The 14,935-nt window shown below is 40.2% G+C and overlaps 1 protein-coding gene across 4 annotated transcripts in view; it reads left to right on the top strand.

Moving 5' to 3' along the window:
• The window catches only part of UNKL (unk like zinc finger), a 574,440-nt gene that overhangs the window by 174,498 nt on the left and 385,007 nt on the right, over window positions 1-14,935 (top strand). For all 4 annotated transcript variants that reach the window (XM_053694592.1, XM_053694591.1, XM_053694590.1 and 1 more), the window contains exon 3: window positions 3,324-3,500. In XM_053694592.1, the coding sequence (XP_053550567.1) occupies window positions 3,324-3,500 (177 nt within the window). The remainder of the gene's footprint in view (window positions 1-3,323; window positions 3,501-14,935) is intronic.

Below are 14,935 nucleotides of genomic sequence, written 5' to 3'. Positions count from 1 at the left end.
GGTCTGTGAATATTCAGTGGAGGCCAATAAGAAAAGTTTACAACTTTCCATAGTTTAGACCGTTACCATGAACATGGACGAAAAATCTAACAGCAATCTATGGTTTATTGTAACCATATCTAGATCTTTATGCTGCTTAAACAAAATACATATTACTACATTATAGAGTCTATCAAAAGTGATCATTCAATAAAGGGTCATGAAAGCCAAAATGTTTCTTTCATGATTCAAACAGAACACACAGCAGTGTTAATTTTGACTTCAAATTTCAATTTAGTCTTAGTTTTAGTCTTTTGACTAAAATGCCATTTTAGTTTTAGTCATCTGAATTGTTTTAGTTTTAGTCTAGTTTTAGTCGACTGAATCTCCAGTAGATTTTAGTCGACTGAATCTCCAGTAGATTTTAGTCAACTGAATCTCCAGTAGATTTTAGTCAACTAAAATCTAAGGGGTTTAGTTAAAGTGTAATGCATTATTTAAGCATTTCTCTATAATTTGCAAACTGATTACATACTCCAGGAGTAAACGTAACACCTGTTAATATTTATTGTATTAAGGTTTAAACATGCAATACAGACACAGATTTAGCCGTTGTGATATATAACGTCTTTATTAAACTTAACATTAAATAAAACCAAGTTTCATAAACAAACAGAAGTGCAGCTTTAAAATATAAAAAAACAAAACTGTAAACTGTATTGGCTGTATTGAACATATTACCCAATATAAAAACTTTAACAGTTCTCTGTTAATAATTAAAACAAGTATCAAGTAACTCAACACAACAAAAAGTTTCTGCAGATAGCACAGGCACAGCATAACTTAAACCCATACTTGTGGGTTATGCTTATTTCTATAGGAAGAATCAGTTGATTGTTCACAGATTCGAAAAAGTTTTGGCAACGATATTAGCACTGCTCTAGAACTTCCAAACTCATTATATACTCCTGGAGTAAAGGTTTATTAACCTGTTTTTATTTATGGTATTAAGGTTTGAACATTCAATACAGATTTAACTGTTGTGGTATATAACATGTCTATTTATCTTAAATTTTAATAAAATTAAGTTTCGTACATTTTACAAAAGAGCAGTAATGGCATATGGATTGATTATAACAACTTGCATAAAATGTTTTTGTCAGCACATTTTGATTTAGTTTTAGTCATAGTCTTTTGACTAAAATGTCATTTTGATTTAGTTTTAGTCATAGTCTTTTGACTAAAATGTCGTTTTAGTCATATTTTAGTCATCAGAATTTCTTTAGTTTTATAGTCATTTTAGTCTAGTTTTAGTCGACGAAATTAACACTGACACACAGTTCTGAACAATTTTCCAATTTACTTCTATGATCAAATTTGCTTCATTCTCTTGGTTTCCTTTATTAAAGGAGCAGCAATGCACTACTGGGGCCAGCTGAACACGTTAGAATAGCCAATGGCAAAGGGCATATATGTGTAGCCACTAATCAGCAGCTAGCTCCCAGTAGTGCATTGCTGCCCCTAAACCTACCTAGGTATGCATTTCAACAAAGGTTACAAAGAAAACAAAGCAAATTAGACAATAGAACTAAATTGGAAAGTTGTTTAAAATTGCATGTGCTATCTGAATCACAAAAGAAAACTTTTTGGGTTTCATGTCCCTTTAACCTCTTAAGGACCATGGACGTACAGGGTACGTCCTACAAAACTGTCACTTAATGACCAAGTACGTACCCTGTACGTCCTCAGGGTTTTAAAGCGCTGGAAGCGATCATGATCACTTCCAGACGCTTTTAGGGTATTGCAGTGATGCCTCGATATTGAGGCATCCTGCAATACAGTTTTTAAGCTACTTTCTTGCTCTAAGGATTTTAGTCAATCCTCTAATTTGTTTATTCTTTTGTCGTGTCCACTCTGTGGCCCTCTCTGCATCGGCCAGCGATGGTGCCGATCGTTGGTGGGTGGGAGCTATTGCAGGGAGTCGGGTGGGCGGCCCATCGTTGAAAAACTTCCGGACGGTGGCTTGTTCACTTGCGGGTGCGCGCGGTCACTAAGCATGAAGTCGTGGGAGGGGGGGAATGATGTTGGGAAAGGGTTCGGGCAGGGGGGTAGGGTATTGAGGGGGGGCAGCTATACTACAGAAAAATTTGGTTTTTTTTAAAAAAAAAAAAAAAAAAAAAAAAAAATCCCAAAGTTTATTGCAAAGTGGGTACTGTCAGACAGCTGCTAGTACCCAAAATGGTGGAAAATAGAGGGGGGAGGGTTAGAGAGCTGTTTGGGGGGTGGGGGCTCAGGGAGGTTGGGTGGTATGGGGGGATGCTACACTGCAGAAAATATATAATAATAAACCCCCCCCCCAAATTTTTTTTTTTTTTATACTGGTAGTACTAAAGATAGCAGTGACAATTGTGAGGTGAGGGAGGGAAGAGAGCTGTTTGAGAGGGGTCAGGGAGGGATCAGGAGATGAGAGGATAATCTCTACACTAAAGCTAAAATTAACCCTTAAAGCTCCATAATTAACCTATTCACTGCTGGGCATAATCCAAGTGTGGTGTGCAGCAGCATTTAGGGACCTTATAATTACTAAAACGTAATGCCAAAGCCATAAATGTCTATTTCTGAACAAAGGGGATCCCAGAGAAGCGTTTACAACCATTTGTGCCATAATTGCACAAGCTGTTTGTAAATTATTTCAGTGAAAAACCTAAAGATTTAAATTACTGCGTTAGTAAAAAAAAAGTTGACTATTTTTATTTGATTGCATTTGGTGGTGAAATGGTTATTCAGGGATTCCTAACAGATATCAGTGTTAAAATGTAACTTATGCAATTTTTTAAAAAAATGGTTTGGAAATAGCAAAGTGCTACTTGTACTTATTGCACTATAACTTGCAAAGAACATGTAAACATTTGGTATTTCTAAGCTCAGGACAAAATTTAGAAACTATTTATTTGGCGGTCAAAGTTAGAAAAAGTGTGTCCCCACCCCTTTTTTTTCATCATATTTTATATATTTTTTTATAGTAAATTATATGATGGGATGAAAATAATGGTATCTTTAGAAACTCTTTAACATTTAATGGTGAGTAAAAATGTATATAATATGTGTGGGTACAGTAAATGAGTAAGAAAATTACAACTAAACACAAACTGCAAAAATGTAAAAATAGCCCTGGTCCCAAATGGTCAGAAAATTGAAAAAAGGTCTGTCACTAAGGGGTTAATGGATTATACAACACAAAATTAGCAATCGGGCTATAAAAAAAGACTATTTAGCATGTATGCAAAAAGTCAAGTCTGATTAATTTTATGGCTGAGTTAAAGACTTTCTTTACTTTTTTTCAGTTGTCCATATTTGCATCGGACAACAGGAGACACTGAAAGGAAGTATCATTTGAGGTATTACAAGACCGGTACTTGTATCCATGAAACAGATGCTCGAGGGCATTGTGTAAAGAATGGACTCCATTGTGCCTTTGCTCACGGTCCTCATGACCTTAGACCCCCTGTCTACGATATAAGGTAAGCTTTTTCCCCTGCCCATAGGAGTAGGAAAATGCATGAAATTATGTAGACTCAACTTTTTCTGTCAATAGGATCTCGCTACATATTGTGTAGAATTTATTTCTTATTTCATTTTTAAATAGACCTCAATTTCAACTATTGCATCATAATTTTTTTCCAGCATGTTCAAGTTTTACAATTTTCTCTATCAATTTATTTCCTTTTTTCATTGCCTCCAGTTCTATTTCTGTAAGTGCAGTATCTTGTTCCATACAGCTGAAGCCACAGTATTTAATATCTCCCTGTTTCCAGTAGAGAACATGCTTAATTAGTGGTTACAAAGCCTTATTATGCCATTCCTCTCACCTCCATCTTTAAAGGGACAGTCTACCATAGAATTGTTATTGTTTTAAAAGATAGATAATCCCTTTATTACCCATTCCCCAGTTTTGCATAACCAACACAGTTATATTAATATACTTTTTTCCTCTGTGATTACCTTGTATCTAGGAACCTTCTTCCAGCTCCTGATCACATGACTGTGACTGTTTATTATCTATTGTCTTAAATTTAGCATTGTTTTGTGCTAAATCTTAAATAACCCCCTGTGCCTGAACACAGTGTTATCTATATGGCCCACGTGTACTTTCTGTCTCTTTGTGTTGAAAAGAGATTTAAACAGCCTGTGATAATAGGCAGCCCTCAAAGGCTTAGAAATTAGTATATGAGCCTACCTATGTTTAGTTTAAACTAAGAATACCAAGAGAAAAAAGCAAATTTGATGATAAAAGTAAATTGGAAAGTTGATTAGTATAAATTAAACTTTTATTATTTAGATAGGACTTTTAATTTTAGACTGTCCCTTTAAGTGTTTGAGTGACAAGATAGTGAAAGGGACATGGGAGATTAATTTCGAGTTTCAAGTAGAGCATGCAATTTAAACAGTTTTTAATTACTTTTATTAACAATTTTTTTTGTTCTGGTGTCCTTTATTGAAAATCATATCTAGATATGACCAGAGGGCAACAATGAGCTACTTGGTGGATACTCAGTTTAGCCCTTTGCACATGGTTTATGTAAGCAATAGCACAATAATATTTACCTATACTTTAGAACATTTTCTCTTTGCTCTTTTATGTCCCTTTAAATTTGTTCTCTTGTAATTTGTTTCAGCCTGCGAGTAAGCAAAATATAGTAACACTAGAATTAACAGCATTTATGTTGGTGCAGTTCTTGCAAAATGATGAGCAACTTACTATATACATTGTTTTGATTATCGAGGGCACACAGCTTTACATTATTAAAGATGGGCAACAAAAAACAAAGAATGTATAATGGCATGCTAACTTTTTTTCTTTCTTTTTTCTATTCTTCTCTATGTATACCAGAAGATTAAGATTTAAATTTCTTTCTTGAGGTGGTGAGGGTCCACGATTCCTTACTGTTGGGAGTTAATCAGCTGACCACCAGGAGGAAGCAAAGACACTCTACTCCAATAGCTTTAATATCTATTTTACTTCCCTGTACCTTCCAGTCTTTCTGTGCCTTGCTAGGAGCATTTGAAGATGAAGGTGCTCAGGATTTGATTTGAAAAATTAAGGGATAAAGTGATAGCCATAGGGAGAGGACTGGCTGTGTAATGTATATCTCCTGCGGGAGTCGTGGTCACTCCCTCAGTATAATCTCTGCTTTCTAGTACAGTACTGGATGGGCTCTCTACTGTATCTTCATACTACATCAGTGTAAGATCAGTGGAATGGGCATTTGCTGGGTAAGTACCTGCATGTCTTGATACAATCCACAGACTATTAGTAGTTACAAACGCCTATCTACATCATAGCCATCTTACTGCAGGATGGGATCACAGCTGAGCTCACAGCCAAAGCAAGTATATCTCAGACTGAGCTCTTTATACGGTGTTCTAAGCACAGAGGGAAGTTGGCACAATTTTATTTACAATCGTATTAGTGGTGTTTCATACTTTTATTTTTTGCCCATTTAAGCATTGTGCTACTAGGACTTTTATCAGCGGTCAGCATTCTTAGTGCTCCATCTTCTTAGCAGGCACACATGGGAGCGCTAAGATGGTGCCTTTGCATTTTCTCCAACATAGGTGTGTCCGGTCGACGGCGTCATCCTTACTTGTGGGATATTCTCTTCCCCAACAGGAAATGGCAAAGAGCCCAGCAAAGCTGGTCACATGATCCCTCCTAGGCTCCGCCTTCCCCAGTCATTCTCTTTGCCGTTGCACAGGCAACATCTCCACGGAGATGGCTAAGAGTTTTTTGGTGTTTAAATGTAGTTTTTATTCTTCAATCAAGAGTTTGTTATTTTAAAATAGTGCTGGTATGTACTATTTACTCTGAAACAGAAAGGAGATGAAGATTTCTGTTTGTAAGAGGAAAATGATTTTAGCAACCGTTACTAAAATCGATGGCTGTTTCCACACAGGACTGTTGAGATGAATTAACTTCAGTTGGGGGAAACAGTGAGCAGACTTTTGCTGCTTGAGGTATGACACATTTCTAACAAGACTTGGTAATGCTGGAAGCTGTCATTTTCCCTATGGGATCCGGTAAGCCATTTTCTTAATTTTTAATATAAGAATAAAGGGCTTCACAAGGGCTTTAAAGACTGGTAGACATTTTTCTGGGCTAAAACGATTACTTTATAAGCATATTTAATGGTTTATAACTTTGCAGAGTTATTTTAATCTTGGGAATTCTGTTAAAAAAACGGCAGGCACTGTATTGGACACCTTTTTCACTGGGGGCCTTTTCTAGTCATAGGCAGAGCCTCATTTTCGCGCCACTAATGCGCAGTTGTTTTTGAGAAGCAGGGCATGCAGATGCATGTGTGAGGAGCTCAGATCCACTGAAAAAGCTTATTGAAGGCGTCATTTGGTATCGTATTCCCCTCTGGGCTTGGTTGGGTCTCAGCAACGCAGATACCAGGGACTGTATAGGGGTTAAATGTAAAAACGGCTCCGGTTCCGTTATTTTAAGAGTTAAAGCTTTCAAATTTGGTGTGCAATACTTTTAAGGCTTTAAGACACTGTGGTGAAATTTTGGTGAATTTTGAACAATTCCTTCATACTTTTGCGCACATTCAGTAATAAAGTGTGTTCAGTTTAAAATTTAAAGTGACAGTAACGGTTTTATTTTAAAACTTTTTTGTGCTTTGTTATCAAGTTTATGCCTATTAACATGTCTGAACTATCAGATAGACGATGTTCTGTATGTTCGGAAGCCAAGGTTCCTCTCCATTTAAATATATGTGATGAATGTGACAAACAAAGTAGGGACAATGATGCCACTGATAATAATGTTGCCCAAAATGATTCCTTAAGTGAGGGGAGTAAGCATGGTACTGCATCATCTCCTTCTATGTCTACACCAGTCTTGCCCACTCAGGAGGTCCCTAGTGCATCTAGTGCGCCAATCCTCCTTACTATGCAACAATTAACGGCTGTAATGGATAATTCTATTAAAAACATTTTAGCCAAAATGCCCACTTATCAGCGAAAGCGCGACTGCTCTGTTTTAGATACTGAAGAGCATGAGGACGCTGATGATAATGGTTCTGACATGCCCTTACACCAGTCTGAAGGGGCCAGGGAGGTTTTGTCTGAGGGAGAAATTTCAGATTCAGGAAAAATTTCTCTACAAGCTGAACCTGACGTTATTACATTCAAATTTAAATTGGAACATATCCGCGCTCTGTTTAAGGAGGTGTTATCTACTCTGGATTATTGTGACAATTTGGTCATTCCAGAGAAATTATGTAAGATGGACAAGTTCCTAGAGGTCCCGGTGCCCCCCGAAGCTTTTCCTATACCCAAGCGGGTGGCGGATATTGTAAATAAAGAATGGGAAAGGCCCGGCATACCTTTTGTCCCTCCCCCTATATTTAAGAAATTATTTCCTATGGTCGACCCCAGGAAGGACTTATGGCAGACAGTCCCCAAGGTCGAGGGGGCGCTTTCTACTCTAAACAAACGCACCACTATCCCTATAGAAGATAGTTGTGCTTTCAAAGATCCTATGGATAAAAAATTAGAGGGTTTGCTTAAAAAGATGTTTGTTCAGCAAGGTTACCTTCTACAACCAATTTCATGCATTGTTCCTGTCACTACAGCAGCGTGTTTCTGGTTCGAAGAACTAGAAAAGTCGCTCAATAAAGCATCTTCTTATGAGGAGGTTATGGACAGAGTTCAAGCACTTAAATTGGCTAACTCTTTTACCTTAGACGCCACTTTGCAATTAGCTAGATTAGCGGCGAAAAATTCAGGTTTTGCTATTGTGGCGCGCAGAGCGCTTTGGCTAAAGTCTTGGTCAGCGGATGTGTCCTCCAAGAACAAATTGCTTAACATCCCTTTCTTCTGTTAAGTGTGATCAGTCCACGGGTCATCATTACTTGTGGGATATTAACTGCTCCCCTACAGGAAGTGCAAGAGGATTCACCCAGCAGAGTTGCTATATAGCTCCTCCCCTCTACGTCACCTACAGTCATTCTCTTGCACCCAACGACTAGATAGGATGTGTGAGAGGACTATGGTGATATATTTAGTTTTTATATCTTCAATCAAAAGTTTGTTATTTTATAATAGCACCGGAGTGTGTTATTCCTTCTCTGGTAGAATTTGAAGAAGAATCTACCTGAGTTTTTCTATGATTTTAGCCGGAGTAGTTAAGATCATATTGCTGTTTCTCGGCCATCTGAGGAGAGGTAAACTTCAGATCAGGGGACAGCAGGCAGATTAATCTGCAAAGAGGTATGTAGCAGTTTATTATTTTCTGACATGGAATTGATGAGAAAATCCTGCCATACCGTTATAATGTAAACTCAGCCTTGAATGCAGTAGATGTAGCTGATATCAGGCTGTCATGTATGTATATTTTACACTTCAGTTTTCTGGGAAATGGTACTTCTCTGGCTTTTAAACTGTATACATAGACTTAACCTATTTTGCAGGGACTTGCAATAGGTTTTAAATGACAATTAATTATTGAGGTAAAACGTTTTTTTGCTGGCATGTAAAAACGTTTTTTTCTCTGAGGTACTGGGTGAAAAAATGTTTTGGGCACTTTTTTTCCACTTGGCAATAGTTTTGATTTAAATTAGAGCAGTTCACTGATCCCTCTCACTGTTATGTGTGTGGGGGAGGGGCCATTTTGGTGCTTTCACTATGCATCAGAAAAACTCAGTCAGAGGTTCATTTTCTTCCTGCATGATCCGGTTCATCTCTACAGAGTTCAGGGATCTCAAGAGTCTTTTTTGAGGGAAGTAATCATTCACAGCAGAGCTGTGCTGATTGTATTGACTGTGATATAAAAAACGTTTATTTGTGTATTTTTTTCTGCTGCCTGGGTTAGTTATCATTTGCTGAGGGGAACAATCCTTTGCTAAAACTGTATATTCTGACAAAGATTGATGCTATAACTTAATTATTTTATCTGTTATAATATTTTCTGTGCTTCTTAAAGGCAAAGTTCGTTTTCATATTATTTGTAAATTACTTTGAAAAGTATTTCCAAGTTGCTGTTTATTTGCTAGTGTGTTAAACATGTCTGATTCAGAGGAATATCTCTGTGCTATATGTGTTAATGCCAAAGTGGAGCCCAATAGAAATTTATGTACTAAATGTATTGATGCTACTTTAAAAAATAGTCAATCTGTACAAATTGAACATATTTCACCAAACAACGAGGGGAGAGTTATGCCGACTAACTCGCCTCACGTGTCAGTACCTGCATCTCCCGCTCAGGAGGTGCGTGATATTGTAGCGCCGAGTGCATCTGGGCGGCCATTACAAATCACATTACAAGATATGGCTACTGTTATGACTGAAGTTTTGGCTAAACTACCAGAACTAAGAGGTAAACGTGATCACTCTGGGATGAGCACAGAGTGCGCTGATAATGCAAGGGCCATGTCTGATACTGCGTCACAGTTTGCAGAACGTGAAGACGGAGAGCTTCATTCTGTGGGTGACGGTTCTGATCCAAATAAACTGGACTCAGACATTTCAAATTTTAAATTTAAGCTTGAGAACCTCCGTGTGTTACTAGGGGAGGTATTAGCGGCTCTGAATGATTGTAACACAGTTGCAATCCCAGAAAAAATGTGTAGGTTGGATAAATATTTTGCGGTACCGACGAGTACTGACGTTTTTCCTATACCTAAGAGACTTACTGACATTGTTACTAAGGAGTGGGATAGACCCGGTGTGCCTTTCTCACCCCCTCCTATATTCAGAAAAATGTTTCCAATAGACGCCCCCACACGGGACTTATGGCAAATGGTCCCTAAGGTGGAGGGAGCAGTTTCTACTTTAGCTAAGCGTACCACTATCCCAGTGGAGGATAGCTGTGCTTTTTCAGATCCAATGGATAAAAAATTAGAGGGTTACCTTAAGAAAATGTTTGTTCAACAAGGGTTTATATTGCAACCTCTTGCATGTATTGCGCCTGTCACGGCTGCAGCAGCATTTTGGTTTGAGTCTCTGGAAGAGACACTTCAATCATCCACACTAGATGACATCACACACAAACTTAAATTCCTTAAGTTAGCTATTTCATTTATTTCAGATGCCGTAGTACATTTAACTAAACTTGCGGCTAAAAATTCAGGATTCGCCATTCAGGCACGCAGAGCTCTGTGGCTAAAATCCTGGTCAGCTGATGTTACGTCTAAATCTAAATTGCTTAATATTCCTTTCAAAGGGCAGACCTTATTCGGGCCCGGCTTGAAAGAGATTATTGATGACATTACAGGAGGTAAAGGTCATGCCCTGCCTCAGGACAAGGCCAAAGCCAAGGCTAGACAGTCCAATTTTCGTTCCTTTCGTAATTTCAAAGCAGGAGCAGCATCAACTTCCTCTGCACCAAAACAGGAAGGAGCTGTTGCTTGCTACAGACAAGGCTGGAAACCTAACCAGTCCTGGATCAGGGGCAAACAGGCCAGAAAACCTGCTGCTGCCCCTAAGACAGCATGAATTGAGGGCCCCCGATCCGGGACCGGATCTAGTGGGGGGCAGACTTTCCCTCTTCGCCCAGGCTTGGGCAAGAGATGTTCAGGATCCCTGGGCGTTAGAGATCATATCTCAGGGATACCTTCTGGACTTCAAATCCTCTCCCCCAAGAGGGAGATTTCATCTGTCAAGGTTGTCAACAAACCTAACAAAGAAGGAAGCGTTTCTACGCTGCGTACAAGATCTTTTATTAATGGGAGTGATCCATCCAGTTCCGCGGTTGGAACAAGGACAAGGGTTTTACTCAAATCTGTTTGTAGTTCCCAAAAAGAGGGAACCTTCAGGCCAATCTTGGATTTAAAGATCCTAAACAAATTCCTAAGAGTTCCATCGTTCAAGATGGAAACTATTCGAACAATTTTGCCCATGATCCAAGAGGGTCAGTACTTGACCACAGTGGATTTAAAGGATGCTTACCTTCACATACCGATTCACAGAAGTCATTACCGGTATCTAAGGTTTGCCTTTTTAGAGAGGCATTACCAGTTTGTAGCTCTTCCATTCGGACTGGCTACGGCTCCAAGAATCTTCACAAAGGTTCTGGGCACTCTTCTGGCGGTACTAAGACCGCGAGGAATTTCAGTAGCTCCGTACTTAGACGACATACTGATACAAGCTTCAAGCTTTCAAACTGCCAAATCTCATACAGAGATAGTACTGGCATTTCTAAGGTCGCATGGATGGAAAGTGAACGAAGAGAAAAGTTCTCTCTTTCCACTCACAAGAGTTCCCTTCCTGGGGACTCTGATAGATTCTGTAGAAATGAAGATTTACCTGACAGAGGACAGGTTAACAAAACTTCAAAATGCATGCCGTGTCCTTCATTCCATTCAAGAGACCAGAAATTCTCTTCTATGGTGGCTTTATCGGCCACATCTGTCCAGGGGAATGCCATTCAGCAGGCCAGACTGGTCAATTGTAACAACAGACGCCAGCCTACTAGGTTGGGGCGCTGTCTGGAATTCTCTGAAGGCTCAGGGACTATGGAATCAGGAGGAGAGTCTTCTTCCAATAAACATTCTGGAATTGAGAGCAGTCCTCAATGCTCTTCTGGCTTGGCCCCAGTTAGCAACTCGGGGGTTCATCAGGTTCCAGTCGGACAACATCACGACTGTAGCTTATATCAACCATCAGGGAGGGACAAGAAGCTCCCTAGCAATGATGGAAGTATCGAAGATAATTCGCTGGGCAGAGTCTCACTCTTGCCACCTGTCTGCAATCCACATCCCGGGAGTGGAGAACTGGGAGGCGGATTTCTTAAGTCGTCAGACTTTTCATCCGGGGGAGTGGGAACTTCATCCAGAGGTCTTTGCCCAAATACTTCCACGTTGGGGAAAACCAGAGATAGATCTCATGGCGTCTCGACAGAACGCCAAGCTTCCGCGCTACGGGTCCAGATCCAGGGATCCGGGAGCGGTCCTGATAGATGCCTTGACAGCACCATGGACCTTCAGGATGGCTTATGTGTTTCCACCTTTCCCGATGCTTCCTCGATTGATTGCCAGAATCAAACAGGAGAAAGCATCAGTGATTCTAATAGCGCCTGCATGGCCACGCAGGACTTGGTATACAGATCTGGTGGACATGTCATTCTGTCCACCTTGGTCGTTACCTCTGAAACAGGACCTTCTGATTCAGGGTCCTTTCAAACATCAAAATCTAACTTCTCTGAAGCTGACTGCTTGGAAATTGAACGCTTGATCTTATCAAAGCGTGGTTTTTCTGAGTCAGTTATTGATACCTTAATACAGGCTAGGAAGCCTGTCACCAGAAAGATTTACCATAAAATATGGCGTAAATACCTATATTGGTGCGAATCCAAAGGTTACTCTTGGAGTAAGGTTAGGATTCCTAGGATATTGTCTTTTCTACAAGAAGGTTTAGAAAAGGGGTTATCCGCTAGTTCCTTAAAGGGACAGATCTCAGCTCTGTCCATTCTGTTACACAAGCGTCTGTCAGAAGTTCCAGACGTTCAGGCTTTTTGTCAGGCTTTGGCCAGGATTAAACCTGTGTTTAAAGCTGTGGCTCCACCATGGAGTTTAAACCTTGTTCTTAACGTTTTACAGGGTGTTCCGTTTGAACCCCTTCATTCCATTGATATAAAGTTGTTATCTTGGAAAGTTCTATTTTTAATGGCTATTTCCTCGGCTCGAAGAGTCTCTGAGTTATCAGCCTTACATTGTGATTCTCCTTATTTGATTTTTCACTCGGATAAGGTAGTTCTGCGTACTAAGCCTGGGTTTTTACCTAAGGTAGTCACTATCAGGAATATCAATCAGGAGATTGTTGTTCCATCCTTGTGCCCAAATCCTTCTTCGAGGAAGGAACGTCTTTTGCACAATCTGGATATAGTTCGTGCCCTTAAATTTTATTTACAGGCAACTAAAGATTTTCGACAAACGTCTTCCCTGTTTGTCGTTTACTCTGGTCAGAGGAGAGGTCAAAAAGCTTCTGCTACCTCTCTCTCTTTTTGGCTTCGTAGCATAATTCGTTTAGCTTATGAGACTGCTGGACAGCAGCCTCCTGAAAGAATTACAGCTCATTCCACTAGAGCTGTGGCTTCCACTTGGGCCTTTAAGAATGAGGCCTCTGTTGAACAGATTTGCAAGGCTGCAACTTGGTCTTCGCTTCATACTTTTTCCAAATTTTACAAATTTTACACTTTTGCTTCCTCGGAGGCTATTTTTGGGAGAAAGGTTCTTCAGGCAGTGGTTCCTTCTGTATAAAGAGCCTGCCTATCCCTCCCGTCATCCGTGTACTTTTGCTTTGGTATTGGTATCCCACAAGTAATGATGACCCGTGGACTGATCACACTTAACAGAAGAAAACATAATTTATGCTTACCTGATAAATTCCTTTCTTCTGTAGTGTGATCAGTCCACGGCCCGCCCTGTTTTTTAAGGCAGGTAAATATTTTTTAAATTATACTCCAGTCACCACTACACCCTTGGCTTCTCCTTTCTCGTTGGTCCTTGGTCGAATGACTGGAGGTGACGTAGAGGGGAGGAGCTATATAGCAACTCTGCTGGGTGAATCCTCTTGCACTTCCTGTAGGGGAGCAGTTAATATCCCACAAGTAATGATGACCCGTGGACTGATCACACTACAGAAGAAAGGAATTTATCAGGTAAGCATAAATTATGTTTTCAAGGGGAAAACGCTGTTTGGCCCTGACTTGAAAGAGATTATTTCAGACATCACTGGGGGAAAGGGCCACGCCCTTCCTCAGGATAGGTCTTTTAAGGCTAAAAATAAAACTAATTTTCGTCCCTTTCGCAGAAACGGACCAGCCTCAAATTCTACATCCTCTAAGCAAGAGGGTAATTCTTCTCAAACCAAGCCAGCCTGGAGACCGATGCAAGGCTGGAACAAAGGTAAGCAGGCCAAGAAGCCTGCTACCGCTACCAAGACAGCATGAGATGCTGGCCCCCGATCCGGAACCGGATCTGGTGGGGGGCAGACTCTCTCTCTTTGCTCAGGCTTGGGCAAGAGATGTTCAGGATCCTTGGGCGCTAGAAATAGTTTCTCAAGGTTATCTCCTGGAATTCAAGGAACTACCCCCAAGGGGAAGGTTCCACAGGTCTCAATTGTCTTCAGACCAAATAAAAAGACAGGCATTCTTACATTGCGTAGAAGACCTGTTAAAAATGGGAGTGATTCATCCTGTTCCATTAGGAGAACAAGGGATCGGGTTTTACTCCAATCTGTTCATAGTTCCCAAAAAAGAGGGAACATTCAGGCCAATTTTGGATCTCAAGATCCTAAACAAATTTCTCAGGGTTCCATCGTTCAAAATAGAAACCATTCGAACAATTCTTCCTACCATCCAGGAAGGTCAATTCATGACCACGGTGGATTTAAAGGATGCGTATCTACATATTCCTATCCACAAGGAACATCATCGGTTCCTAAGGTTCGCCTTTCTGGACAAGCATTACCAGTTTGTGGCACTTCCATTCGGATTAGCCACTGCTCCAAGGATTTTCACAAAGGTACTAGGGTCCCTTCTAGCGGTGCTAAGACCAAGGGGCATTGCAGTAGTACCTTACTTGGACGACATACTGATTCAAGCGTCGTCTCTGTCAAAAGCAAAGGCTCATACGGACATTGTCCTAGCCTTTCTCAGATCTCACGGGTGGAAAGTGAACATAGAAAAAAGTTCTCTGTCCCCGTCAACAAGAGTTCCCTTCTTGGGAACAATAATAGACTCTTTAGAAATGAAGATTTTTCTGACAGAGGCCAGAAAATCAAAACTTCTAAGCTCTTGTCAAGTGCTTCATTCTGTTCTTCTTCCTTCCATAGCGCAGTGCATGGAAGTAATAGGTTTGATGGTTGCGGCAATGGACATAGTTCCTTTTGCACGAATTCACCTAAGACCATTACAACTGTGCATGCTCAGACAGTGGAATGGGGATTATAC

This window comes from Bombina bombina, chromosome 11 (assembly GCF_027579735.1).
Source record: "Bombina bombina isolate aBomBom1 chromosome 11, aBomBom1.pri, whole genome shotgun sequence".
In the NCBI taxonomy this organism is placed as follows: Eukaryota; Metazoa; Chordata; class Amphibia; order Anura; family Bombinatoridae; genus Bombina; species Bombina bombina.
This window is presented reverse-complemented; position numbering and strand designations above follow the sequence as displayed.